Genomic DNA, 27,848 nt, shown 5'->3' on the forward strand with positions numbered 1-27,848 from the left:
GCTGATCTGGAAAAGCTCCTCTGGTTTGAAAAGTGTCACATTTTAAAACTCATTATAAAACCTACAATAATTTATAGCGGTGGTTCTCAAACTAATCAAACACTGCACTATAACACAACATTTGTCTAAGTAACATGTACTATGGTCAAAACGGTAATAACGAATGAAAATACGGCAATTTTCTGAATTCCCTCAAAACAGTTTTTGGGTCGCATTCTTGTAGCGCAGATTTCCGCAGTTCTGCGCAGATCTGCAGAATCGCAGCGATCCCATTGGTGGAGCCGCGCAGACCTGCGGACTTCTGCGCTGCATGAACGCGACTTTGGATCTTCACTTGTCGCTTTCTGATGATGTAACGCGTCACAAGCTTACAAATTTCCTTCTATTTCACAATTACATGGACTTTACCGACATATAATTACCATAACACGATATTAAAATCAATGAATAGGATTTTAAAATAAAATTCATAATTTATGTACCGATACTTATTTTGCGGAATTACGTCTTCTTGTTCGTATACGTTTACTTTACTGAAACATCCGGGAAATTAGGTGTTTGTAAATACACTAACTCGTCAAGTTTAGTGGTCATAAACTTATCGTTTGGTAGCATGTATTGATTGCTGACGACGCTTTAGCTTAGCTACAATTAAACTGACAGTATGACTCAAGTAACAAAGGAACAATTTGGTACAATACCACAGAAAGGAAGCGTAGAAAAATTTATATTAAAATCCGACGATGTGGTGGTAGAAATCATATCTCTTGGATGTATAATTACAGCTTTAAAGACGAAAGACAAGCGAGGCCAATTTGATGACATCGTTCTTGGTTTTGATAATCTAGAGGGTGGGTTGTATTTTATTGGCACTTAATTCACTACACTACACTACAATTGTGAACATCGGACATCTAGATCTACAGAATCAAATACGGCGATTTGTTTCCGTGTGGAGTATAGTCTGGTCGAAATCGTGTAGCGCAGATGACCGCCGTTCTGCGCGGCTCCACCAATGGGATCGGCGGGATTGTCCAGATCTGCGCAGAACTGCGGAGATTTGCGCCACGACATACGTGACCTATAACACTTTACTATATACTAGCGTCAAAAAAATATATATATTGAACAAATAGATACATAATGATGGTTTATTAAACAGCGTCATAGAGATGTTTTTACACCTTTACAGTTTCTAGTTTGCAGCAGGACGTTTCTCGACTCGTCTTGTTTGTTTTCATGCAGGATACTGCTTTGGAAATTCGCGGTATTTTGGAGCCGTTGTGGGACGGGTAGCCAACAGGATCGCCAAAGGGAAGTTCAGTGTGGATGGAAAGGAGTATCAGCTTGGCATCAATAACGGGCCTAATGCTCTGCACGGAGGACTGGAAGGCTTTGACAAGGTAAATGAAGAGACCAGTGACACATGTCACTTATCAGTGCAGCTTAAATGCAGATGTCCGCAGTTCTGCCCGGGTCTGCGCGGCTCCTTCAATGCAGATCAGCGGGAATCTGCGGAACAAAAATGGGAGCTCGTTTCTGCAGTTTTATGCCCTGGAATCTAAAACAATAGGGAATATCATGATCTGGCCATGCGGTTTTAGTTCAGTTTGCTGGTGGTGTTCTCAGTCAAATGTAAACTGAGTAAAAGGAAGGAACCTATACTATTTTGGAAGCAGGCAGTAGCAAGTTTACAGGCAAAGTGCGAGTGTTGCAGTGGTGTGGGGATAATTAATTGTTGGCATGTATTAAATTATGCATTTTCATTGCTTTCAAAAAGCACACACATAACAGTTGCACAATCACGATTTCTTTCTCATGTGCTATCTACAATTATTTTGAGTTTAAGGGAGAAATGTGTGCTCTGTGAAACGGCTGAAAAAGGTGGATTTTTTCCCCCCACCAATAGGGGACTTTTGAGAGATGTCTGGCAACCCTGTTCACAGGTGCCCACTCAGTTACATGTGTTGTGTGGCAAGCCAAAGTTCACCCGGTCTGGACCTGCGCTTTGGACAATTCCTACAGTGGGCAAATCATAGAAAGCAGCTCATCACAAAGAGGGTTTATTTAAAATAATCAGCTACTGGATTCAATTTGTATGAATTATATAACATTTAAAAAACAAAACGTCATTCATCATGTTGAAGTCTTCTGAATTGAATTAATATAGATCACAGTGCTTTGGTAGTACTTAGACTTTTAATCTTGTACGCTGAAGAACACTCTTGTGTTCCAAGCTTACACATGAGCACAGCTTTCGAATTACTATAAAAATAAACATTGGTTCCAATACTATAATAATAAAATCCATAAATGTACACTGCGATCCTTGGGGAAGCCCAGTCACAGTTGCCTGGGACATTGCAATACTCCAACCAGCAATTTCTTCACTAGAGGCCTCTTCCCTAAGTCCTGAGTGCTGTGGGCCACGTCTTCAATAACTAGTGTGCTTTTGCAGGCGAAGAACAACTGATTTCAAACTGGGGCCCACGCAAAAGGGATTCAGTGGATTGTGCTAGAGAAGGCTTAAATTTTCTCTACCTTCACCCCCCATGGTGTCAGTTTTAAATTATGTCCAGCTGATTGATTGGATTTGAAATTTATAATCCAAATCTTACCAGAACGCCTCCTGTTTACCATTTTTAAAGTGGCACTGGTCTGTATTTTAATGTTTGGCCATGCATGGATTGCTTTGTCATGCTTCCGGCATTATTCAAAAGTAACATGTAAATGATTCTCCCCTCAAGGGCTTGCAAACAAAAGATGCACGCATGTATTTGCCCAGACTGTTATCTGTGTTAGAGTGGAGTGGGTCTAATTTTGGTCATTTGTATCGGTGTTCCCTTGAGACACATTATGGGTTATCTGACATTGCCTCATTTGACAGCAAATGAAAGAAAAATAGAGATAGTGTTGGGCAATTAAGCAGGGAACTCTGTTAATGCATTATCTGTGCATCGGTGAGTTTGAAACCTGTGCAGACTGAGGGAAAGAAACACTGTTGGAATGATATTTCCTAAGCAAAAGATCCTGTTCCAGTGACATCATATCTGCCAGTTGCATTGTTCCAGGTTGGCAGAACAAATTAATCATATCAACGATGGTTGCCACTGGCGTTTGCCCTGTGTGGAAAGTATGACGTGGCCCTTTGATCTTTTAATTGATTTAAATGTACAAATTCACAGAAAACAACTACTATGAACACATTTAAGACAATTAAGTTTGCTTGAATAGCATTATCCTGAAATCAGTGATTGCAGTAGCATTGCATGGCATTGTATGTTCTGCTGTTGATGTGACCATGTGCTAAACCTTTGTAGTAAAACAGGCTGTTATTAACTCTGCAAAGGCCAAAATATGTATGATTCCTTCATGGATCTGTAGAATGCATTCCCGTCCTTTAAATCAGACCTATATAGATGCAACGGAAAAGCTTTAAACCTTGTCATATAGAATGCCTTTAGAATTCAGCCTTGGGCCTTGATGTCCTCTTTTATAATTGCATTAGATCAATTAAAAGCTCAATACACTATCATAATGGCTCTGCAAATAGCTCAGTTCAGTTTAATGCTAACTAAACCATGAACTGCATGGATCAAGGCTCGATCCCTGATGTAAGTATAATGATTAACTTGGATCTGAAACAAGGCCTACTATTGATTTCAATCTCTTCAGTGTACTTTTCTTATGTTTGCTTGCAGTCCATTTCCATAAATAAAACAATGTGATTTTATTTTTGAAATCATCTAAATGATTCCTCTGGATGGATTCTGGTGAAAGTGTATGAGAAAATAATTTGCCTAGATTTGAGTTGAAAATCATGGTGTTTGTGGAATTATGTTTCTTGGAAAGGCAGGAGCAAGTAAGCCTGTATTAACTCCTGAATTAATTCAAAAGTACCAATTATAATGAGAGAAGAATGGCCAAGAGAACATTCTGCTTAGATTTAGTAGCTAATGGATCCCACAATTTCATCCAGACGTTTCCTGAGTCAGCTTGAGAGTCACATCGCTGTCAAGCTCAATCCTGAGCCCTGTAAATCTTTGTTTAAAAATGTGCCTTTTAAGTGCCTTTTCATTCAAAATCTTAATTTCCACTTGTGATCTCAAGTCCTCTTCCCATTGCTGACTTTGCAGTAGTCTGTGGGCTGGACTTCTACCATCACCTTCAGGAGTCTGAATACCTGCAACTATGTCTCTTGCCATTAGCTCTGTTCTGTATCTGTAGGTTTTTTAAATAAGTCAAAATATCCTGTCATATTGGCTGTTCAACCTTTTAAAAATGATTTAATTTGTTTAAGGACTTCACACAAGCCTAGGTATTAGTGTATAGTTATTTTGGTTGAAAGGAAAAGTAGAGGTTCTTGTGTTTTTATGTGTGTGTGTTTGGTGCTTTTTCATAATAATGATTCTGTAGTCAAGGTTTGCTTTACCCTTGTTGTGTTACTGCCAGGCGATCTGCCTGCTTTAGGCTGCACCGCAATAGGATTTCATTCTGTCTTTTTCATTGTCCAAATGTACTACCCACACACTCGCAGTGTCCTCTGTTCTCTAACACCCACTCCATCACCTTTGCACACCAGCCTCTACCAACACAATGAGTTTGTCAAGGAACATCATGTACAGTGCAGTAGAATTGAATATACGGAAATGGCCTTTCTGCTAAAGCACTGCAGATTATCATCGGGGTGGGAAATGTATCACTAATAAAAGACTGATTCATATTTCCTGATAGAAAAGAACATCTTCAGAACATGTAGGCCTATATATTCCTAATCAAAAAGTTCAGCCTACACTGTTTAGCAATTTAATAGATTTGTTGTTTTTTCATACAACTCTGATCTATATTCAGGATACAATTATCGATCGAAGCGACTTATACTAATGTGCAGAATACACAGATGGCTAGGTTTGTACTAGGTTATAGAAGAAGAGCCTCATACAAAGAAGAAAATGTTGTGTGCTTACAACAGATGGCTGTTTCTGCCTGTCTGTCTTGTTTTGAGAGCTCTTGCCAGTTTCCACCCCTAAGGAAACGGAGGTTATCTAATCAGCAGAGCTAACCATGCTATTCATTTCCTTATTGCTTCTTTTACACAGAAAGCATTGACCTTTCCAGGGCCCTGTAAAAGATCTGTGCAGCTATTCACTACACTGCAGACATACTGTTTTTGGTTACCGCAACGTTTTGTGCTTTACTCTTATAGAGTTGAAACCACTCCTGTGCGATTGGTTTGCCTCTCCACAAAATTAAGGAATTTAATCTTTTTAGCTGTAGGCTAAGGCTCCCTTTTCAACAGGTGATAGATTGTCACCCTAGTTCAAATTCTTCCTCACTACTGAGCATATATCATGTTTGTCAGGGCCCTGTTTTTGCTCTTGAAGTTTGGAAAGCAGAGTCTTTAGGTGGGTAATGCTATGTTTGTCTTAAAATTTAAAGCACCCGCTGTTGGCATGATTTGAGTTATTTGGCATCCTTGTTTTTGTCGACATTGGAGCTGATACAGTGTGTGTCAATTGTACTGCAGTGCTCTGTCTCCCAACCTGCATTTGCTCAGCAAGTAGGAGTTATTAGGCTACCGGAGCCACTTTGGAGACAATGGTTTACTCAGAGAAGGAACACAAGTTTTATGTTCCTTGTTTTGATCTGTTGAAAGTTTTGTTTCTCACCTACAGCAGTCTCTCAAGGCAACTACTGTCGCTACTGTCCACATTCTCCTCCTCACTCACCTCAGCCAAGAAGTCTTACTTCCAATCTCTCTTCAAATCCACTGTCAACAACCCCTGCAAACTCTACTCCACCTTCTCCTCCCTCTTTGCCCCCCTCCCCCTCCTCCTCCCTCATCTCTCACTGCTGATGATTTTGCCTCCTTCTTCTCCTTTAAGATTGCAGACATCCGCAGGCTCTTCAATACGCCACCCTCATCTCCCATCACACTGAAACCTCCCACCGATCAAGCTTCCTTTTCTTCATTCTCACCTCTCTCAGATGCTGAAGTTTCTGCTCTCCTCCTACATCATAAACCTACAACATGTGCCCTGGATCCTCTCCCTTCTCGCCTCTTCCAAGCAACCGCTCCTGATCTTCTCCCCTTCATCTCCTCCGTCCTCAACTCCTCACTCCTCTCCGGCTGTTTCCCCTCTGCATTTAAACAAGCTGCTGTCATCCCACTGCTCAAGAAACCAACCCTTGACGCCAGCTCTCCTCAGAACTACCACCCTGTCTCCCTACTCCCCTTCCTCTCAAAGACTCTCAAGCAGGTGGTCCACCATCAGCTCTCTGACTTTCTGTCCCAACACTCACTCCTTGATCCTCTGCAATCCGGCTTCCGCACAGCTCACTCCACTGAGACGGCTCTCCTGGCAGTCACCGACTCCCTCAGCTGTGCTCGGGCGGCCTCCCTCTCCTCCGTCCTCATCCTCCTTGACCTCTCCGCAGCATTTGACACCGTTGATCACTCCATCCTCCTCTCCTGCCTCACTGACCTTGGAATCTCTGGGACTGCTCTCACCTGGTTCTCCTCCTACCTCAGTGACCGGTCCTATCAAGTGACATGGCGAGGCTCCTCACCTCATCCACCCCCAACCTCTCCTCACAGGCGTACCCCAAGTCTCTGTCCTGGGCCTGCTCCTTTTCTCTCTCTACACTCGCTCCCTGGGCCCCCTCATCGCATCCAATGGTTTCTCCTACCACTTCTACGCTGATGATGCCCACATCTTCTAGATCAGATCTTCTTTCCCTCTTCCGACCCTCTCATACCCTCTCGCATCTCTTCCTGCTTGTCTGCCATTTCTGCCTGGATGCACTCACACCACCTCAAGCTCAACCTCTCCAAATCGGATCTCCTGTTTTTCCCTCACTCTTCCTCACCTTCTGCTGACCTCCCCATCTCGATCCCCTTGGAATCCACCACACTCTCTCCTTCTTCTTCTGCTAAAAATCTAGGAGTCACCCTCGATCCTTCGCTCTCCTACACCCAGCACATCACCACGCTGACACGCACCTGTAGATTCTTCCTGAGCAACATACACCGGATCCGTCCCTTCCTCACCGACTACTCGACTCAGCTGCTCGTCCAGTCACTGGTCCTCTCCCGCCTGGACTACTGCAACTCCCTCCTGGCTGGCCTTCCTGCATCTACTACCCGCCCGCTCCAGGTCATCCAGAACTCTGCGGCTCGTTTGGTATTCTCTCTGCCGCGATTCACACACGCTACCCCACTGCTCTGCTCCCTCCATTGGCTCCCGATACCGGCACGCATTCAGTTCAAGACACTGACCCTCATTTACCGCTGTCTCGACCACACAGCCTCAAACTACCTTCAGACACTCGTCTTTCCATACATCCCCTCCAGACCACTGCGCTCCTCCAGTGTCAGAAGACTAACTCTACCTCCTCTCCACTCTGCTTCCTCCAGAGCCCGCTCCTTCTCATCCCTGGCCCCTAAATGGTGGAACGACCTGCCCACCGAAGTCAAAACAGCAGAGTCCTTGACCTCATTCTGGCGCTTACTCAAGACACATCTTTTCAGACAGTACTTGTAATATTAGTCTTTTTATCCCTGCAAAATAGCACTTTACAGTTTTATTATGCTTTTTGGGCTTTTGATTGTTTTCCTCCTTGCTCCCTTTCCCGTAGCCCTTGACTGTGACCTTGACAGCACTTAGCTTTCACCGTCCAGGATGTAGGACCTCACTTACTGTACTTGTGTAAATTGGAATTTGTAAAATGTATTTTGAATTACTATGTTTTAGTTAAATTGACTTAACTGTATTTTTGCACTTTGTTTTGCACTTATGGTGTAAGTCGCCCTGGATAAGGGCGTCTGCCAAGAAATAATAAAAAAATAAATAATAATAAATAAATAAATAAATAAATAAATATTATTATTATTATTATTATTATTATTATTATTATTATTATTATTAACTAAAATGTATTGAACATCGACATCAGTGTTTGCTTTTCCAACCGGGGCTAAAATCCTGAACTGCTGTGTTTGGAAGACTACCATTTTTGATTTTTTGTTTTGGCTGCAGCATTGAACTCCCCAGTTCCATATGGCCTTGTCAGGTGAAAACAGGATTAACACATGAAGCTCCCAATCAGGTTCAGAAAGCTCAAACAGGCTTAAATAACATCTTGTCAGCTTCTCATTTAAAGTCTTTTTTTTTTACACCACAAGTTAATTTTTATACTCTTCACCCTGGTTTATATATAGTAGTTTGTAATGCTGTTGTTTGGCTGTCATCTCATTCATTACTTGTTTCTTTTCACATCCTATCATGCTCTCTTCGTGATTCTCAGCAGCTGTGTTGATTTTCTGAATTGAAAATGTAAGCCGTTTTGATAATGCTAAACTTTGCACGTTCTCGCGCACAGTAAATCACTGTGTGTGTGAGTGTGTGTGTGTGTTAATGCCTGTGAATCTTTATCTTCTCTCCATCATGTGTGTAATGCTCTCCTACGTTTTCTGGCTCATTGCTTTATTTCTGTCGCTTTCCCGGTGACATTCCCAAACACACGGCTCCCAGCAGACTGACACCCGGTTGCTTTGCAGGCCATCTGGACTTCTCAAGCGCTTCCTAATGGAGTGAGCTTCTCGCTGACCAGTCCAGATGGTGATCAGGGCTACCCTGGGGAGCTGCGGGCACAGGTGACCTATGAACTGGCAGGAGAGGTGCTGACAGTGCAGTTCACAGCAGAGGCTAGCAGGACCACTCCCATCAACCTCACCAACCACTCCTATTTCAACCTGGCTGGACACGTAAGCCTTACTGACCTTGTTGATTAGCTTTTTATTATGTTCGTATCCCAATATGCGTGTATATTATGTGCATTTACAAGCATATGCACTCAAAAAAGGAAAGCACTTGTCAATCGGTAGTCCCGGTCAAAAGCATTTAAACCTCACTTGCTGTTAAGAATAAATAGGAAATAGGAAATCGCTAGTTCGAAAAGTGAATTGGTGTCATTTAAAATCAAATTGTGCAAACTCTGTGCAGAATGCAAGCTTTTCTGAATAATTAGGTGCAACCTAATGGAATCCTGGAATCCTCTGTTTTGCCCCCAGGCTGCCCCTGACATCTATGATCATGAAGTCTCCATCCCAGCAGAAGCATATCTGCCCGTTGACGACACCATGATTCCAACAGGTCAGTTAAAGCCCCCGTGCTGAAGTAGCAATTACACTGCTGCGATTACCACCTCGGAAGTGCTGAGCACTCACTGAAAAGGAAGCTGTGGTTTGTTCTGCTCTGAAAATTGTCAAGAACACGTGTCGGCTGTCGGGCCCCCAGAGCTTTTTCCTCTATTATTCAGCTTGTCACATTTGTGGCATAGAGCTTTGGTTAGTTAAAACAGTAGCTGGGGGGGAGGGGGGGGTCTGATCTTAGTGTAGGTGCGCACATTGACTGGTCAAACGCTAGCCTGGGGGAGCTGAGAAAAAGTCCTCTCTTGGTGGCTATAGCAGCAAAACAAAATCTGTTTGACTCTGTGACAGACTGCCGTTGACTCAAAAGACATCTGCCAGTGACCACTCTATAACAGGAAGTGTGCTCATCTCAGGCATCACAAACTGGGAATTTGCTAAAATATGGAAATGAAACCACTATATCCCTAATATAGACTAGCTAATTTCCTCATGACTTTCACCAGCAATCCAAAGCACTATATAAGGATCATGTGTGTGTATATATATATACATATATACATGATCCTTATATAGTGCTTTGGATTGCTGGTGAAAGTCATGAGGAAATTAGCTAGTCTATATTAGGGATATAGTGGTTTCATTTCCATATTTTAGCAAATTAAAATGTATATATGTGTATTTATATATATATATATATATATACATACATACATATATACACATATATATATATACAGTGAGGGGAAAAAAGTATTTGATCCCCTGCTGATTTTGTACGTTTGCCCACTAACAAAGAAATGATCAGTCTATAATTTTAATGGTAGGTGTATTTTAACAGTGAGAGACAGAATAACAACAAAAAAATCCAGAAAAACGCATTTCAAAAAAGTTATGAATTGATTTGCATGTTAATGAGTGAAATAAGTATTTGACCCCTTCGACTTAGTACTTGGTGGCAAAACCCTTGTTGGCACAGAGGTCAGACGTTTCTTGTAGTTGGCCACCAGGTTTGCACACATCTCAGGAGGGATTTTGTCCCACTCCTCTTTGCAGATCCTCTCCAAGTCATTAAGGTTTCGAGGCTGACTTTTGGCAACTCGAACCTTCAGCTCCCTCCACAGATTTTCTATGGGATTAAGGTCTGGAGACTGGCTAGGCCACTCCAGGACCTTCATGTGCTTCTTCTTGAGCCACTCCTTTGTTGCCTTGGCTGTGTGTTTTGGGTCATTGTCATGCTGGAATACCCATCCATGACCCATTTTCAATGCCCTGGCTGAGGGAAGGAGGTTCTCACCCAAGATTTGACGTTACATGGCCCCGTCCATCGTCCCTTTGATGCGGTGCAGTTGTCCTGTCCCCTTAGCAGAAAAACACCTCCAAAGCATAATGTTTCCACCTCCATGTTTGACGGTGGGGATGGTGTTCTTGGGGTCATAGGCAGCATTCCTCCTCCTCCAAACACGGCGAGTTGAGTTGATGCCAAAGAGCTCGATTTTGGTCTCATCTGACCACAACACTTTCACCTAATTCTCCTCAGAATCATTCAGATGTTCATTGGCAAATTTCAGACAGGCCTGTACATGTGCTTTCTTGGGCAGGGGGACCTTGCGGGCGCTGCAGGATTTCATTCCTCCACGGCGTAGTGTTACCAATTGTTTTCTTGGTGACTATGGTCCCAGCTGCCTTGAGATCATTAACAAGATCCTCCCGTGTAGTTCTGGGCTGATTCCTCACCTTTCTCATGATCATTGAAACTCCACGAGGTGAGATCTTGCATGGAGCCCCAGACCGAGGGAGACTGACAGTTATTTTGTGTTTCTTCCATTTGCGAATAATCGCACCAACTGTTGTCACCTTCTCACCAAGCTGCTTGGCAATGGTCTTGTAGCCCATTCCAGCCTTGTGTAGGTCTACAATCTTGTCCCTGACATCCTTGGACAGCTCTTTGGTCTTGGCCATGGTGGAGATTTTGTAATCTGATTGATTGCTTCTGTGGACAGGTGTCTTTTATACAGGTAACGAGCTGAGATTAGGAGCACTCCCTTTAAGAGAGTGCTGCTAATCTCAGCTCGTTACCTGTATAAAAGACACCTGGGAGCCAGAAATCTTGCTGATTGATAGGGGATCAAATACTTATTTCCCTCATTAACATGCAAATCAATTTATAACTTTTTTGAACTGCGTTTTTCTTGATTTTTTTGTTGTTATTCTGTCTCTCACTGTTACAATACACCTACCATTAAAATTATAGACTGATCATTTCTTTGTTAGTGGGCAAACGTACAAAATCAGCAGGGGATCAAATACTTTTTTCCCTCACTGTATCATTATTTGACATACAACTACCCGTTTATACAGCTGGATTTTGCTTGCGAAATCTGGGTAAAGTACTTTGCTCACGGGTACAACAGCAGTGTCAGGTGGGGTTGAACCCACAACCCTCCACTCAGGAGTCCAGAGCCCTAACCAGTACCCTATACTACTGAAATAAGCACATCTATTTTTACTGCTGCATTGGTTTTACTTTTACTTCAGCAAGCAGAAAAGGGAAACATCTGAAAAAGGAACAAAAGCTCTTACGGTATGCATGTTGTTAGTCACTGCTTTTCAAATCAAAACTGAAACTCACCTGCAAGACACAAATTCCAGTTCCAAAACTGTTGTTTTTTTGGCCGAAGATTCTTGATTCCGTAAAGGAATGATTGAATCAGTCAATAAATCAATCTTTATTTGATATAGTGCCCTTCACCAAGAAATTGTCCCAGAATGCTTTGCCAGACCATTGTCCACGTGATACACAAGTCAGTGTAGACATGTAGTACAGCAGATAAGCAGGGAGGGGAGAGAACCAAAAAGTCACTGGAGAATATAAATTCCTGGGGGGGTCCAAGGCCGAATGGTTGCCTCCCCTCCAGGTTACAGAGTTATGAATAGAAGCTGCTGTATTTGTTTTGAGGATTTTAGATTGTCCTGCGAACAAAATGAAGTGAGGAAGTGAGGATGAAGTGAAGGCAGCTGAGGTCACAGTATTAATGTGGTCCTGGCCTAATTAGGTTAGTGTCAATTCAGAACAAGCACTCTCATTTCAAGGTGCGCCTAACAAGCTCATTTATAACTGTCTGCACGGGCTCTTCCTGGACTGAGTCACTCTTCGTGCCACGCTGAACGGGAGGCCTTTATCTTGTACTAGCTCTGACAGAAACGCGTATTATTTGGTGTGATCATTATTTATACATTTACTTTACCTCAGAGACGTTCAGTGCAACAGAAGTGTATTTTGTCATAGTTACTGAAGGAACCCTCTTAAAAGGATGAAAATGGCAGCGCAGGAGTTGTGGTGCAAATGGAAAGGAAGTCTTTATTGCAGGCCGGCCTGGAAGAACAACAGTGAACGCGAGGTATTCTCTTGTTCAAACAGCTTTCTTACAGATCTCTTCCGGGTTTTGCATTTGATACAGTTCTAACAAAAGGTGCATAATATCCAATCAGCAGCAATCCTGGATGTGCATGTGGATTGGTTCAGCCCTCGCCTCTCTACTTCCTCTTCCTCCTTTGGAGGGTTGGGTTGCCGAGCAGCGGGGGAGACGTCACTGTTTCCTCCACAAAGCATTCTGGGACGCACAAAGGGCTGTAGTTGGAGAGAGTTGTTCCACGTGTTTTGCATGTGGAACCAAAGAGAAAAGTGGCTGTGCAGGGGCAGGGGACAAAACTATACAACACAATATTTTACATATTCCATCCATATAAATATATATATATATATATATATATATATATATATATATATATATATATATATATATAATGTTTTTGAATATTTATCCAGAACTGATATGTATTTTATTGTATTTAAATTTCTGACAAGCCCTCAGTTCTTTCAGTACGTTGTTTTGTACGACCATACTTTGGGGTAAGAGGATATTTGTCATTGCACTTCTCTCTGGGGCTGATATCTTACTGATAAACTACATTCAGCATTTTGAAATTGAATACTTAAATTAACTGAAAATGCTTAATTTGGCCTTTTATATAATTGCCAGCAGTTTAATTTGTTCCATTTGTGCAATATTTAAATAACTGTTCAAAATAACATTTGTTCCCAGTTTCCCAAACATACAAATAGGTGTGGCTCATTATTCAGGGGGCTGGGTATATAAAGAGGGAAGGGTACGTCTGTAGGCAGAGATCTCCTGTTTACACCTGCGATTTAGTTGTTTTTGTTGATTGTTTCAAAGCTTGTGCTTGGGGTGCGGAAGTTATGAAGCCACTTATTTTCTAGTTTTAAGTATTTTGTTTTGATAAACTACATTATAAGAGTAGTAAGGAACTAGAAGCTCAACCAAGAGCCAGTTTTCCATTGCTGTATTTTGACAGTCCTTGGTGTAGTGTTTACATGGGCTGCTGAATTGCAACACAAAACCCACCAGAACACAAGTTGCGCAGAAGTGGCTTTTAAGACACACAAGATCTTCCGCAATACTTTGAACTTCTGTTGTGGTTTGATTCAGGGTCCCATACTTATATATAAACACCAATGCAACGAAAACAACATCAGGCTTTATTTAACATTGAGAAAAAGTCATAGAGAAACTGATGGCTGAGAACAGCAGAGTCCCTAGTCCACGTCTACACAGGATGTTTCTGGCTAGCATCATGTCACCGTTTCAGGACCAGCTACTCTTGATTGGGGCAAATGGGCCATCAAGCACTGACCACAACGGTTTAATACTCCCAGGCTGCGTGGGGACTTTGCATGCTCTCTCACATACACAGACATTACTCTTTGAGCATGACATTGTCTATGCGAGCTGATCTTATTGGTTTACAGGATGCTGTAGGTCTGCCAGTCAGCCGCATCGTCTCCTCTATATTGCAACATCAGACCAGGTGTTGGGAATCGTGCCAAACAAATATGCATAGAGTGAAAACAAGCAATCACTACTAGAATAAAACAAACCGCAATATGATGAATCAAACATGGGGAATGTTATGTGGAAGGCAAGACAAAACATGGTTGTAGGTATGATATTAAGTTCTATCAATCACTTTGACAGTTTGGATGTTCTGTCTGCCACCTGGCTGCAGAGCTTTGAGTTAATCACTTAAGTGACATTTTGACAGACTTAAAAGGTTAACTAACATCAATAAACAAAAGCATATCCATCACATTACACAATACAAAGAGTACTACTGGAGAAAAAAAATCTAAGCAATACAATGAAGAGAGAATCTACACAAAATAATACATCCCTGTTGGTTTTGACCTTCTTTATGCTTTCCTCAACTACCCCAGGTGAAGTCAGACCAGTACAGGGCTCACCCTTTGACCTCCGGAGCCCAGTGCTGATTGGCCAGCGCTTGAAGGACGTGCCGGGCCCTGGATTCGATCATAACTTCTGTGTGTCGTCGCCCGGGGAGCCGTTGGCAGAAAGGCCTTGTGCAAGGTCAGTCTGTGGCTCTCCAGGACGATGGTTTCTCTCACCCCCGTTTCTTCTGCTTTTCACTCCAGATTAGCCCATGTGCTTATTGAACTTGAAATGTAATATATTTTCTGCATTAGGTCTCTGTGGTTGCTCTCTGTTGCATCGGTTATGTCTTGTTAACACTCAGAGCAGTATTCTTGGTTGTCCTGAACTGCTTGCTACTCTGTGGTTAACCATTTGAGATGTTTAGTGTTGTAACACTCCTATAATAAGTTTGTTTTGCGTGAGCCAGATTGCATACCAAACATTTAATCATGGAAATGTTATACTTAATGGTGGCAACATTGAAATACAGCTGGTACTGTGCTATCTTTCTCACCCCTTCAGAGTATTTATTGTGCTCACAATAGGTTGCATCATACATTGATGCAGTGAACTTTAGATGGACACTGGATTACTTTAGATTTTCATTATTTGTCAGAAATGCTGACTGTTTCTGTGTTGCGATAGTGAAATGAATTTACAGCTTTTCAAAAGACTATCTAGCACTGAATTTGAATGACAGCAACTGGGCTGTTTGAACAGTGTTTCAGACATTCAAGGCAAGAACAAAACTATTGGTTATAACACAGGAAATGGTAAATGGGCGATACGCTATAGACCCCATGTGAACAATAAGCAGTGCATGAAAAATGTTTAAGGTGTCAGTAAGGTGCTATATAATATATATATATGTTTTTTTTAGTTCTTGTTTTTCTCTTACATGATCTTGTTTGCTTGGTTCTTAGGGAAATAGACCTTCCAGAAGAGAAGTTAAACAAAACTGAAAGTAAATAGCTAATGTAGAAAAGGAACCAAGAGACAAATTGAGAGTTTGTTTGTCTGTGTTGCCTACATGTTGACCTCCCATCCTCCGCACTATGGGATAATGTACAGGCTGTTGTGTGTTGCCGGGGCCTCCAGCTGCTCGGATTTATAAATAGCTGCAACTCTTCTTCAGCGTCTCCTGCTGCTCCTGACAAGCAGATTGCTTTCAGACCACTGTCACACGGGGGGTGGGAAACAAAAAGCCTGGCAACAACCAAAAAAAGTGCTTTTCTTTAGTTCAGTCATTTAGAGCAGAAAAGACGTGTGATGCAGTTTTGAAGGTTCCCATGACAGCACAAAATACAAGCACAGAAAAATAACAAGCTGCTCGTGCTGCAGGCGTCCCACACCGAATTAAAAATAGTTTGACTCTGAGCAGAGGGGATCTATCTCACCTGAACGTTCTCTGTAGACGTCTGACAAAAAGGTTATGGTTCTTGCCGATTTCTCTTCAACAAAGCTGTTTATAGTAAATCGTTTCTTGTTGGTTGAAATAAATTGAAATGGGTCCGCTGGTCTATTGCATTGGTGACAACCTTGAAAGAGAGAAAATGTTCAATTGGCAATGGGCCAGACGCATTGCAAGACGAACAGACCAAAGACGGACACACAAAGCTTATCGAATGGATCCCAAGAGGTTAAGTGTCTCTTATCTTGTAATTAAGTAAACATGTACTTCTGTTGAAAAGATACCAGCAGGAGATTTAGATGTGAATTCATTTAAAGGGAGCTTGTATGCAGGGCAACAGTTAACATCCAACATTTTGCATACATACAACAGCACAGTGGTAACAAAATCACAATTAAAAATAACTCCAGACATTACAGGCTTGAAATACACTCACCTAAAGGATTATTAGGAACACCATACTAATACTGTGTTTGACCCCCTTTCGCCTTCAGAACTGCCTTAATTCTACGTGGCATTGATTCAACAAGGTGCTGAAAGCATTCTTTAGAAATGTTGGCCCATATTGATAGGATAGCATCTTGCAGTTGATGGAGATTTGTGGGATGCACATCCAGGGCACGAAGCTCCCGTTCCACCACATCCCAAAGATGCTCTATTGGGTTGAGATCTGGTGACTGTGGGGGCCAGTTTAGTACAGTGAACTCATTGTCATGTTCAAGAAACCAATTTGAAATGATTCGACCTTTGTGACATGGTGCATTATCCTGCTGGAAGTAGCCATCAGAGGATGGGTACATGGTGGTCATAAAGGGATGGACATGGTCAGAAACAATGCTCAGGTAGGCCGTGGCATTTAAATGATGCCCAATTGGCACTAAGGGGCCTAAAGTGTGCCAAGAAAACATCCCCCACACCATTACACCACCACCACCAGCCTGCACAGTGGTAACAAGGCATGATGGATCCATGTTCTCATTCTGTTTACGCCAAATTCTGACTCTACCATCTGAATGTCTCAACAGAAATCGAGACTCATCAGACCAGGCAACATTTTTACAGTCTTCAACTGTCCAATTTTGGTGAGCTTGTGCAAATTGTAGCCTCTTTTTCCTATTTGTAGTGGAGATGAGTGGTACCCGGTGGGGTCTTCTGCTGTTGTAGCCCATCCGCCTCAAGGTTGTACGTGTTGTGGCTTCACAAATGCTTTGCTGCATACCTCGGTTGTAACGAGTGGTTATTTCAGTCAAAGTTGCTCTTCTATCAGCTTGAATCAGTCGGCCCATTCTCCTCTGACCTCTAGCATCAACAAGGCATTTTCGCCCCCACAGGACTGCCGCATACTGGATGTTTTTCCCTTTTCACACCATTCTTTGTAAACCCTAGAAATGGTTGTGCGTGAAAATCCCAGTAACTGAGCAGATTGTGAAATACTCAGAGCGGCCCGTCTGGCACCAACAACCATGCCACGCTCAAAATTGCTTAAATCACCTTTCTTTCCCATTCAGACATTCAGTTTGGAGTTCAGGAGATTGTCTTGACCAGGACCACACCCCTAAATGCATTGAAGCAACTGCCATGTGATTGGTTGGTTAGATAATTGCATTAATGAGAATTGAACAGGTGTTCCTAATAATCCTTTAGGTGAGTGTATATCTGCTATTGTATGGGCTATTTGATTCTGTGGTATTAAAAACATTTTAATTTCTCAACGGTTTAAAGATCCCAGAGATGTAAAGGGTCAAGATGTTTTTGGGGGGGTCGCATTTTCCCTTCCATCATGAACTTTGATGGATTCTCAAATTCTGGAAATGTATCTCATAGTTCAGTGAAAAGGCTAGCTGATGTTTTTCTTCTGAAAATGACTAATGGATGACTAATTGATGCCTTTTGCTGTTACATTCACCTGATACAGAGGAGCTAAACTACAGCCATGCATCAGAAATACATTTACAGCTCACTGAGCTAACACAGGGTAACTGGTGTGTTTTGTTTCATATCTTTTGACATTGTAGTCCTTCATCATGGAGGATTCTAGTCATATAAGCAATCAGCTTTTTCTTTAACTTCATAAAAAAATTAAAATATCAACATCTCTTATCTGTGCTCCACTTTTTTTTTCTTGCCCCACAGTCCATTTTGAATCCACACAGAAGAGTGTCCCTCACTCCCAATTGACAACACTCTCCTATTAGGCAGTCTGTTCACACTTTTATGCAAATATTTCAAATATCTGTATCACCAACTTTTATAATCAGAATTTAAGAGAACAATTTTTGTAATATGATTTCCAAATTAATCATTAAAGGACTGATGTTCAAAATGTGTTTTATTCATAGGTTATTTAGGTCATACCTTTCTGCAGGCCTACCCAAATGTAACTGCAGGCCACATTAGACAATCATTGGACACCAGGGATCAAACCAGCTTGTTAAAAAACAATTAAGTGTCTTAAACAGGGTCTGCTTTGTCTAAACGCTGACAATCCCCTGTTACAATGTGGACGTGACTGTAGTTGAACAGCCACCTGACGTAATTTTTTACCTGAACCTGTGCATCCCGTAATAAAGGAAATCAATGTTATTCAGAGACAGACTTTAAGGTAGGAGTTGTGCCAAGCTGGACATTTTTTAAGGTCATAAAAATTGTTCAAAGGGGGACTCAAACTCAACCAAGTAATTATAGATCAGTCAGTCATTTCTGTAACGTGTCACATGAGGATAACAACAATGTTCACCACTGTGGTGACAGTCCCCACGTAACTGCACGTACACTGCAGGAATGCCACGAGCAAACTAAGCACCACAATGCATTTTGCAGAAAGTGTCAGTGCTGTAATCTCAAGCATGTAAGCAATTGTCTTCAGGGCCGTACTGTCCACAGCAGCCATAGCAAGTACTGAAAATGTACAGTCACGTCCACATGTTAACCAGCATTTAGAAAGGGCTGATGCTGTTTAACTCGCTTAATTGAGGGGCCATTGTTCGCCCCTACTGGCACTGTGCCACTTTGCATAAATGTTCAATATTTGAAGTGTAAATGTGAACCTTCTGCAAGATGCTAAATGGCTAAGCTACCAGATAGGCCTATACTGATATGTTTGTGCTCGGTGTTGTCGCATGCCAGTCTCGGCATGCAGCCAGACAATTATAGTATTCTAGCACTCTGTATACGAGACAAGTACAGATTATATTACTGAAGGCACCGTAAAAAGACTCCCGTAGTTGGGTTATGAGAGAGAGCGTGCCTTATAAGGTGTTTTTTTGGACAGCATTGGTTCTCACCTTTTTTGGGTCCTTGCCTCAGTTCCACAGAGCACCTCTGGGATGTACTTGAAGTAACAAATCAGCTATTCTTGCTGCACTAGAAACTACTGTGGGAATAATGTATACATTTCAACCTAGATATTTTTTCAACCAATAATGCTAATTTATTTTTGTATTATTGCTAGAAGGCGTCCTACATACACTGCCTTCATTACAGACTTTAGAAACTTCACACAACCTCTGAGATCATTCTCCCTCTGTCTGGTGTGGCTGTGTCATAGCTGCCTGTTTCAGTGCTTTGGAAGCCCAGGCTGTTATGTGTCTAAGTCCCGAGACTCTCCTCCGTTTATCTTCCCGAAAACCTACCCAAAATCCTATTCGTTTTCATTGGAGGCTTGTCATTCCATATTAGCTTCCCCTAGCTGCCCGTGGCTCAAAACTGTTTTATTCCCCCCAAGTCGTTTGACAGGTACATCCTTCTAGCAGAATTCAATACACTGTTGTTGCTGCTGCTGCTGCTGCTGTTTTGTTTCAATGTCGCTCAAATTGAAACAAACTTTCAAACAAGTGGCTTTCAAAAACCAAGTCACGTAGTATCTTCTATTTCTCTGACTTGCAGCCTGACACAAACTGCTATTAATTCCAAGGTTGGTCTGTGTGAAATGGCCCACGGAGGCACTGATTCATCCGGCGAGAAAGCGGCCTTTGCCAAGAACCTGTTTAACCAGGCCCTTGTGCACTCAATCTCCCTGTTAATGCACTACTCCTAGTTATTATTTCCTTCCTGATTCAGCAGTAGTTTATACAAGCTCTGGCCTGGGTTGGGGCTGACTTTAAGAACTGTTTTTTTCAGATTTCCAGCAGTAAAACATTCTATTCCAAGAAGCAGATTTGGATACAGCCTATCGAGCAACCCTTTCTGAAGAAACGCAGGCACCGAATCCCTCCCTAATTCGGCTGAATGGGATCCTTGTTCTGTGATTGGCAGCACATGTACTGCACAAGTTCCCTTTGAGGCTTGGCAGGATTTCCTATATTAAGCTATATTATGAGAGTGATCTAAAGCCCAGTGCTTCCTGTTGTTCTCCCCAGTTGGCACGGCCTCTGCGAGGAATTCTTTATGGCCTGGGTTTAGCTGCAGGCGCAGTGCGATGAAAATGATCTCAACACTGGGCCTGTCTCCCTGCCAGCCCGCCACTGCACTGATACAAACACTGTCTTGGTCGCTGCTTGTGTCTGCAAATGCAAAAGGTAGTGAAAAAGGTATTTTTAGGTAATGATGTCAATTTATGTCTGGTTTCTGCACACCAGCAGGAAAAAGTTTTCACTCCCTCCCTCAGCTACAATGCTTAGAATTTGCACTGATGTTGTTTGTATTAGGTTTGTTTGCTTTAAAATCACCATTATTGGTGATATAGGTTTACTGCTCAGAATATGCACTTGCTGAACTGTGGTGTCAGATTAGCAGTGGCAAGTGAAAGTAATAGGATGTTGAAAATTTACTAGGGTGAGCTGACTTGACTGGAGGCAAAGGATTGAGTGTGTCTGTAGAGCACATGAAATTGGGGTTCCCAGCTGTATATGTGACCTGAAATAGAGTAAAGGAGTTGTATGTGCGTCACCACTGAGCACAGTCTGATGTCCATAGGCAGCACTGTGGAGTAGTAATTAGGGCTCTGGACTCATGACTGGAAGGTTGTGGGTGGGGCAGTGCTGTTGTACCCTTGAGCAAGGTACTTCACTTAGATTGCTCCAGTAAAATGCCCAGCTGTATAAATGGGTACAAATGTAAGTTGCCCTGGATAAGAGCGTCAGCTAAATGAAAAAAAAAAAATAATAATAATAATAATAATAACGTGTGTCTGTCTTTTTAGAGTGTATCACCCTGGGAGTGGCCGGGGCCTAGCAGTGAGCACCACCATGCCCGGAATGCAGTTCTACACTGCCAACTTCCTGGATGGGTCAGTGAAGGGCAAGGCAGGGGTGGCATACCCCAAACACGGGGCCTTCTGCCTGGAAACGCAGAACTGGCCCAATGCTGTGAACCAGGTAAGCGCACAGTTGGGTTGTTCCCCTGAATTGAAGTGGAGCAAATGTCAAAAATACCACTCCTTGCCTGACATAGAGCAACACACCCCCAACTGACCAAAACCCACTTAGATGTTTGCATTTACTTGCAGTCATGTGACTCTGACAAATTGTATTTTACAGGCTGAAGTGTAATGTGGAAGAACATGTTAGTCAACATTGTTAGCTTTCAGTCACTTTTCTACCTAACAGTTTTATTTATTGAAGCTATAATTTGTATATTTAATTTGATATTCCAATGTTTTCAAATAATATGAACTTTATAATGTGACGGCATATTTTCATAGAATGCAAATAACTCAAACTGTTGAAAGCATAAGCATTTTCTTGATGTTTTAGCCTCCCATTTACCTCCAAGGGCTTAGTGAAGCATCTCTTTTCTGGGGTGGGGGCGTTAACTGAAACTGAGACTATAGGCCTCTGCTATCCTGATACTGGGGGAGGAAGGTGCAAATGTAGCACTCAGATGTTCTTCAGCTGAGCAAAGAGCTGGATTTCTGCTGAGAGGTGATCTTTGGGGGCACTGAGTGGGCACATGAAAATCAGTCTCCTTACTCTGCTTAAACCACTCAGTGCGGGCCGGGAGGAGAAGCCGCCCGCAGGCTGGTGAAGTGCACACTGTGCTAAGTTTCGCTGGCTCTCGCTGACTCATGGGAAAGCGGTGCACAATTTTGCTGCTGGCTGAACGCAGTGTTGAAAGGGGCTCTCCACACTTTCCTGTCAATTGCTGGTTGGTGCTTTTGGTTTTGTTTCTTCTTTATTTTTGGTGGGTTACCGATCTTTGGGAATTGGTTTTGGCTCCCAGGACCAGCCTCCTAGATGAGATCAAGGCACAAATGTTTTCATTGTGAGACTCTTTCTCAGCCCTGTTTCTGGAAACTCACTCTGGTTAGCATTCAGCCTGAGCTCACAATGAAACCGTTGTTTCACTTCGTCAAAGCCATTTCTCTTGTCCTCCAGGTGTTAAGGGGGAAATGGTCTAAGGATGTGCACCCAGTTTGCAACAAACAACTGAAGTTCAGTTTCTGCTTACTTGATTTAATATTGAAGTTATTAAAGGGAAATAGGCACGGTTCTATGGTTTAATGCATGTTTATGTTGTTGCTATAATGTATAATTCAGATGTATACCACTCGTCCAGATTGATTCTATCATACTTACCAAATAGTGGTGGATGTGAAAAACAAGCATGTGTGGTCCTTCGGGTTTACAGGATGTGCTGTGTCATAACTTCCTGGCCACCAGACAAACGACAAAATCACCAGATTTGTCTTCCCCATGGCAACTTGACTCGATTATCATCAAGTCAACTAAGTCTTACTGTTTCTTAGTGCATATTCTTACGCCTTGATAGCGGTTATAGTTTCCATAGACAGCGTGAAGTGTTGCTGTGTCTACGGCTATGGGAAAAACACATTATTAATGAAGTTATTAATCTCTAAATGATGTCTGAGATGTGATTCTATCTTACATAAGCAGATCAGATTCAGTAAAAGAAGAGTTTTCAGAAGAGTTTTTGTGATCCCCGGAGACTCTGAAATGAAGAGGTGAGAGTCAGTGAAGAGGTGTTTGTTAAATACATTGTGCGCCAGAACGTGACCCCGGAATGCACTGGTCTGTGGTGCCCTGTCTGTTTTGGTTCATGAATTACTGGTCATTTATCTCCTCAAAGGCCTAACCCTGCATTTGGAAACGACACGCACTGCGGCTGCTTCCAGAGAGAGGAAGAGGGTGTTTCCTGAAGATACCATTAGCTCAAAACCATTTTAACCATTTAATCTGGTCTGGTTTGGCAAATAGACACTTCAGCAGTTGGTGGTTTTCCAGTGTTTGTTTTAATGTGTTAATGTTGTTTACAAGAACGGGCGCCGTGCTTGGAGAATGACTTGGTGATGTCACTCTCTGGAAGCACTCCTTTTTAACCCCCCCATATCTGGTTATGCAAAGTTATACAAGACATGTGTGATGTACTTGTCAAGACCATTAATAAATATATAGTAGGCTAATACTCATTATGACTATTAAACCTGTACTATGTTACAAACTATGCATCCTGAAACCCATTTTTTGCCCTCCCAGAACCGTCGGACTCAGTGTCAGCTGGAAATCAGGTTTGCAGACCTGCGTGCAGTCTCTCCACAGAGCTGTGATTGAGTGTGTGAATTTGCACCACTGTTTCCTAGGAACCCGTAAACTCACAGCTTTTTTTCCCGGGGGGTTGTTTAAATCCAAATCATTGGGGCCGTCACATGAGTACCCTGGGGGGAGCGTTGATGCCTCTAAATAACAAACAAACAAATGGAATATGATCTTAATCCATTTTTATTTATTTTTTTAGCACACACCAGGGCAACTTACATTTGTTATATTTTTTTACATCCAGTTACCCATTTATATAGCTGGGTTTTTACTGGAGCAATCTAGGTACAGTATCTTGCTTGCCAAACAAATGGAACATGATCTTAATCCTCATAAAGAAAAGAAGCAATAGCTATTTTGTTTACACATTTTTTTGATCCATCTTTCACTTTCCCTTTCAAGAAAACAAAGCTGGTAATTACATAAAGTGCCTTTCCTGGAACACAGTGAAGTTTTTTTTTTATTGTTGTTGCCATGTACCTATGGAGACATAGTTGAGTGTGAAACAGCTGTAATGTGTTCAGGCCCTGCGCTTTATTAAGTCCCCCACACTAGGTGCCCTGAAAGCACTTGTATGGGTTTAAGTATGCGTGGGAGTGAGCTGTTATGGGGGAGGAGCGCTAGTAAAGAGAGGAGAGGTCTCATGGCAGCACATTCGGAGCTGTGACCCTCTGTGTGTATTGATCGCGATCATGTTCACAATGTGGAGAAACTAACCTAAATGTATTTCCATCATACGTGCCGACAATACCTTACCATGTTGTTGTTGCATTCCTGGGAGTGAAAAAGATTCTTATACTGGTGACGTTCTGGGACTAGAGCTGCTAGTCCAATGGTGAAAGAGGCTTTGTGTGTGTGGTGGGGGGGTAAACACTTCTGTAGACTGGCAGTTGTACAAAGGACTGTGTTTCAGATGCCAGTCTTTGTAAATAAAATGGAGCTAGACCTTTCAGAGTTGAAGCAATCTTGTTTTCAAAATGGCTCTCCTCTCTCTTCCAAGAAAAAACATGAATTCTGTCATTAATTATAAAATAAGAAATGTGTTGCACGGATTTTCTGCTTTGCATTTGATCTCAATTAAATAAATAAGCCCTTTCCCCACCAACTGAAAATGGCTGTTATGAAGTTGGTAATAAAAGCAGTCAACTTGTTTTTATTGTGGACTACTGGATATACATTAAAATGCCATCACCAAGAACACCTTATGGCAGTAAAGTGCACTCTTACCGTACTGCAGGAATACAATGCAAGCAAAAGCAGTTTCTAACAGGCATGTACAGTAACAAGAGGGTCCCAAAAGCAGGCTTGACACAGTAGATATCGTATTCAGTGCATCTCAAGATTTCTAGAAATGTGGAACAAATCCCAGCAGTTATTTCTGGCTTGTAACTGAAATTTTTCCCCCTTTTTAATTCAGCAGTTTTACAGAGCTTTGTCCAAGCCTCTGTGTGCACTGGCTGTGAAAATGCATTTTGAATGTAAAGTAGTAGGTCATGATGAGCATCTTTTGTCCAGTTTTTGTTTTGCAGTGGATTCTACAATTCACTTAGTTGAGTCATTTCCTTTGATTACAAATTCAGTTGTACTTAATTATTGTACTCATGGTACGTCAGATTCACTAGAACAATATCATGTTCGTTTGGCACCAGTCTGAAGCAGTCTGGAGGTTTTCTTGCTAAGGGAACTGCAATCTCTCAGTGCCATCCTCCTGTTCTAATGTCTTCACTCTCCCAAGTCCTGGCAACTTAATAATATGCTGTTCCTGCTACTGCCACCGTAATGGCTGGCAATCTGCAGCTCTATAATGATACCCTTTGTGTTTCTTCCGAGCCCGAATTACGTGGGCGACATCTGTAATCGCAGGAGCCCATGCCTGTGTGAGCTTGATTGCAGCCCGCACTAGATTCAGCTGGAGAACAAAGCGCGCCGAGCAAATGACAGGACAGAAAAAAAAAAAAATACTTCAATTAGCATGAGTACGGTACCGGTGCCTGCGCCACTGTAGGGAGAGTGCCCTCTTAGATGCTCCGTCACGGGTGCAAGCTGAATTTTCATCTCTGCTTTTATCTCCAAGAGGCCGAGGACAGGGCAACGACCAACATGTAAACGTGCCGACACAAATAAAATGACAGGAAACTGATACAGGTGTTATTTCAGTTTCCTTTCTTACTCTGTGGTGTATGTTGTTCTCTTTGCTGCAGTCCACACTGCTATTATGTGTCCTCTGTAATAATCATAGCCTTTCCAAATAGAAACGGTTCTGCACCGATCTCTGTGCAGTATATTCTGAGCAAGTGCACCCGAGTAGCTAATTAAGAACAGTGACGCAAGTTAAAAAGAGAAATAATTACCAGAAAGCGCATGAAAAGGCCCAGTGCTCTTCAGTTAGTACTCTAATTCTAACTCTCAATCCTGTTCAAGAGGGCACACCTGTGTCTTTTGGAAACAAAACAAAAAAATATTCTTAATTGCTTTATAATGCTGAGCCCTTAATTTAACTTTATTCTTAATTTACTTTTGTAAGGGGGCTTTATCTGCTCTTGGCAGTTGGATTGAATTACATACCATTTTAGATGTAACACCAAATCCTCCACGTGTTTAATGAACTGTCGTTCTCTTAAACCTGTGTAAAGAGCTGCAAACACTGCAATAAGATCATTTGGCATGTGTTTTGAACCCTAGCTGTTTACATTAACAGACACCAATTACTTCAGAAACCCAGCACTTGGAAGAGTTAAATTAAAAAGAGTGGTTAATGCTATTATGTCATACCAGCTCATCTCATTGAGAGAAGGAGTTGCTTTAAAACAAAAAGGTCTCACGGAAAATATGTAATAAAGGGGTTTGGTCAGCCTAACACCGGAAGACACGGCGGTCTCCCAGGAACAGGCTTGGGAAACCATATCCTAACTCAAAAGACAGCCTTTTCATATTCGTATCTCTTAATGCAGAAGCGGTGTCAGGACGAGAGTGGGAAGCGAATGCAGAATTTGGAAGATAAAACAAAAAGTCTTTCCACAGCATGCGAATTAATAAATAAATAAATATCAAGAACGCATTAATACAAATATCTTCCCCTCTCATCTTTTATGTTTACCATCTCCTTGTCACCATTTCTGTCCATTTCAGTCAGTAGCTGGTCTGAGAAACAGTAGCACAGATGACCAATCAAAAAGGAGTGTTTCACCGAGCCCTAAGCAGGATGTGTCTTCTGTTTTCTCTTCCCACCTGTGTGTGTAATAGGCCCATTTCCCAGATGCCCTGCTGAGGCCCGGAGAGAAGTATCACCACAAAACCAGCTTCAGGTTCTTCACTGCCTAAAACCAGCACCGTTAGAGGACTGTAGGAGAACAGCAACACGGACAGCCGACTGTATTCTGCGATTGCCAGTGTAGGCTGATCTTTTCTTCTGTTTGCAGCAAGGATTGGTCATCCAGTTACACACTTTATCAGTGCACAAGAAACATTACAAATTAATAATAATTTTGAAAAAGTGTTGTGCAGTCTTTTGTGTGCCTTAATCAACTACTGTATAATCAAAAACGAATCTATGCTGAACAAAATGCCAAGATTAGGATCTATATCGATGTTGCGACGCCAACTAAGAATCTTTCACATGGAATCAATAACGGGCCCAAATCTATCGTCTACCACAGTTTTGAGAAATACTGCGTTTTCATGGTGAGAAGCAAATGTGATGTTGAAATAAAAATATATGATGACGGGAGATCTGACTTCCCCATCTTAGTAACTTAATTGTTGGAGAGTGATCTTACTGGAGCTGTTTTACGAACTGATTGGCTGGGGTGCCAGTGTGGTTCTGCCTCAACTCATTGCTCGGGCAATCAATTAATTGGCAATGGCCTGCAGATCTCCTCTGGGGTAGTTATCTGGGTAGGGTAGGGGTCCAGTCCTTTTGTTCCAGTCCTGTTTGTCATTCCTTTTTCAATTCAGCTGCAATTCAATTACAGTCTGTTATGTCAGTGGCAAAAATAATTGGACTTGGAATTTGGAATAGGGTCCAAAAGAGGGAATTGGAATTGAGCCCAACCCTGGTAGATGTGTTCTTCAGCGATCCTGCAACCTCTGTGCTTTTCTTTTTCTCTCTCGTTCACTACATGCACTGTCACGGTTTTAATTTGTTTGTATCATTAAAGGGACAATACCTAATTTCCGGGCTAATAAGTTTTTTTTTTTTTTTAATTCTCCTTTTCAGATTTTCTTGATATACACCTTGCACAGCTCACACGTGTGTGCGTGCACACACACACACACATACATACACATACAATTAGGTCCATAAATATTTTGGACAGTGACACAATTGTCATAATATTGCCTCTGTATGCCACCACAATGGATTTTGAAAGGAAACATCTTTTAGATCTTTTCATCTTTAATTTGAGGGTAGTTACATCCAAATTGGGTGAACGGTGTAGGAATTACACCCATTTTTATGTGTTCCCCCAATTTTAGGGTCTGGAACCCATAGACATCACCAC

At 42.0% G+C, this 27,848-nt stretch overlaps 1 protein-coding gene across 3 annotated transcripts; it reads left to right on the forward strand.

Annotated features, from left to right (window-relative positions):
* Positions 1-366: 366 nt before the first annotated feature.
* On the forward strand, positions 367-27,516 carry galm (galactose mutarotase). 3 transcript variants are annotated; one of them, XM_066697131.1, is made up of 7 exons: positions 378-851; positions 1,246-1,403; positions 8,561-8,767; positions 9,074-9,155; positions 14,448-14,598; positions 20,994-21,168; positions 26,590-27,516. In XM_066697131.1, exons 1-7 carry the CDS (start codon positions 665-667, stop codon positions 26,665-26,667), a joined length of 1,038 nt encoding a protein of 345 aa, XP_066553228.1. In that variant the 5' UTR covers positions 378-664; the 3' UTR covers positions 26,668-27,516. The 3 variants fall into 3 exon arrangements, with proteins under 3 accessions (XP_066553227.1, XP_066553228.1, XP_066553229.1); XM_066697132.1 differs by lacking the exon at positions 8,561-8,767; XM_066697130.1 differs by lacking the exons at positions 8,561-8,767; positions 9,074-9,155; positions 14,448-14,598; positions 20,994-21,168; positions 26,590-27,516 and adding an exon at positions 5,886-6,925 and having other exon boundaries at positions 367-851.
* Positions 27,517-27,848: the final 332 nt, after the last annotated feature.

The sequence above is a fragment of the Amia ocellicauda genome, chromosome 23 (genome assembly GCF_036373705.1).
Source record: "Amia ocellicauda isolate fAmiCal2 chromosome 23, fAmiCal2.hap1, whole genome shotgun sequence".
Lineage (NCBI taxonomy): Eukaryota > Metazoa > Chordata > Actinopteri > Amiiformes > Amiidae > Amia > Amia ocellicauda.

Excerpts from the sequence above, each read along its gene's own strand:
- galm (XM_066697130.1), top strand. The coding sequence starts at position 665 with ATGACTCAAGTAACAAAGGAACAATTTGGTACAATACCACAGAAAGGA. Across the intron at positions 852-1,245 it reads TGGTTTTGATAATCTAGAGG|GATACTGCTTTGGAAATTCG; the intron begins GTGGGTTGTATT and ends GTTTTCATGCAG. Across the intron at positions 1,404-5,885 it reads GACTGGAAGGCTTTGACAAG|ATTGCAGACATCCGCAGGCT; the intron begins GTAAATGAAGAG and ends TTCTCCTTTAAG.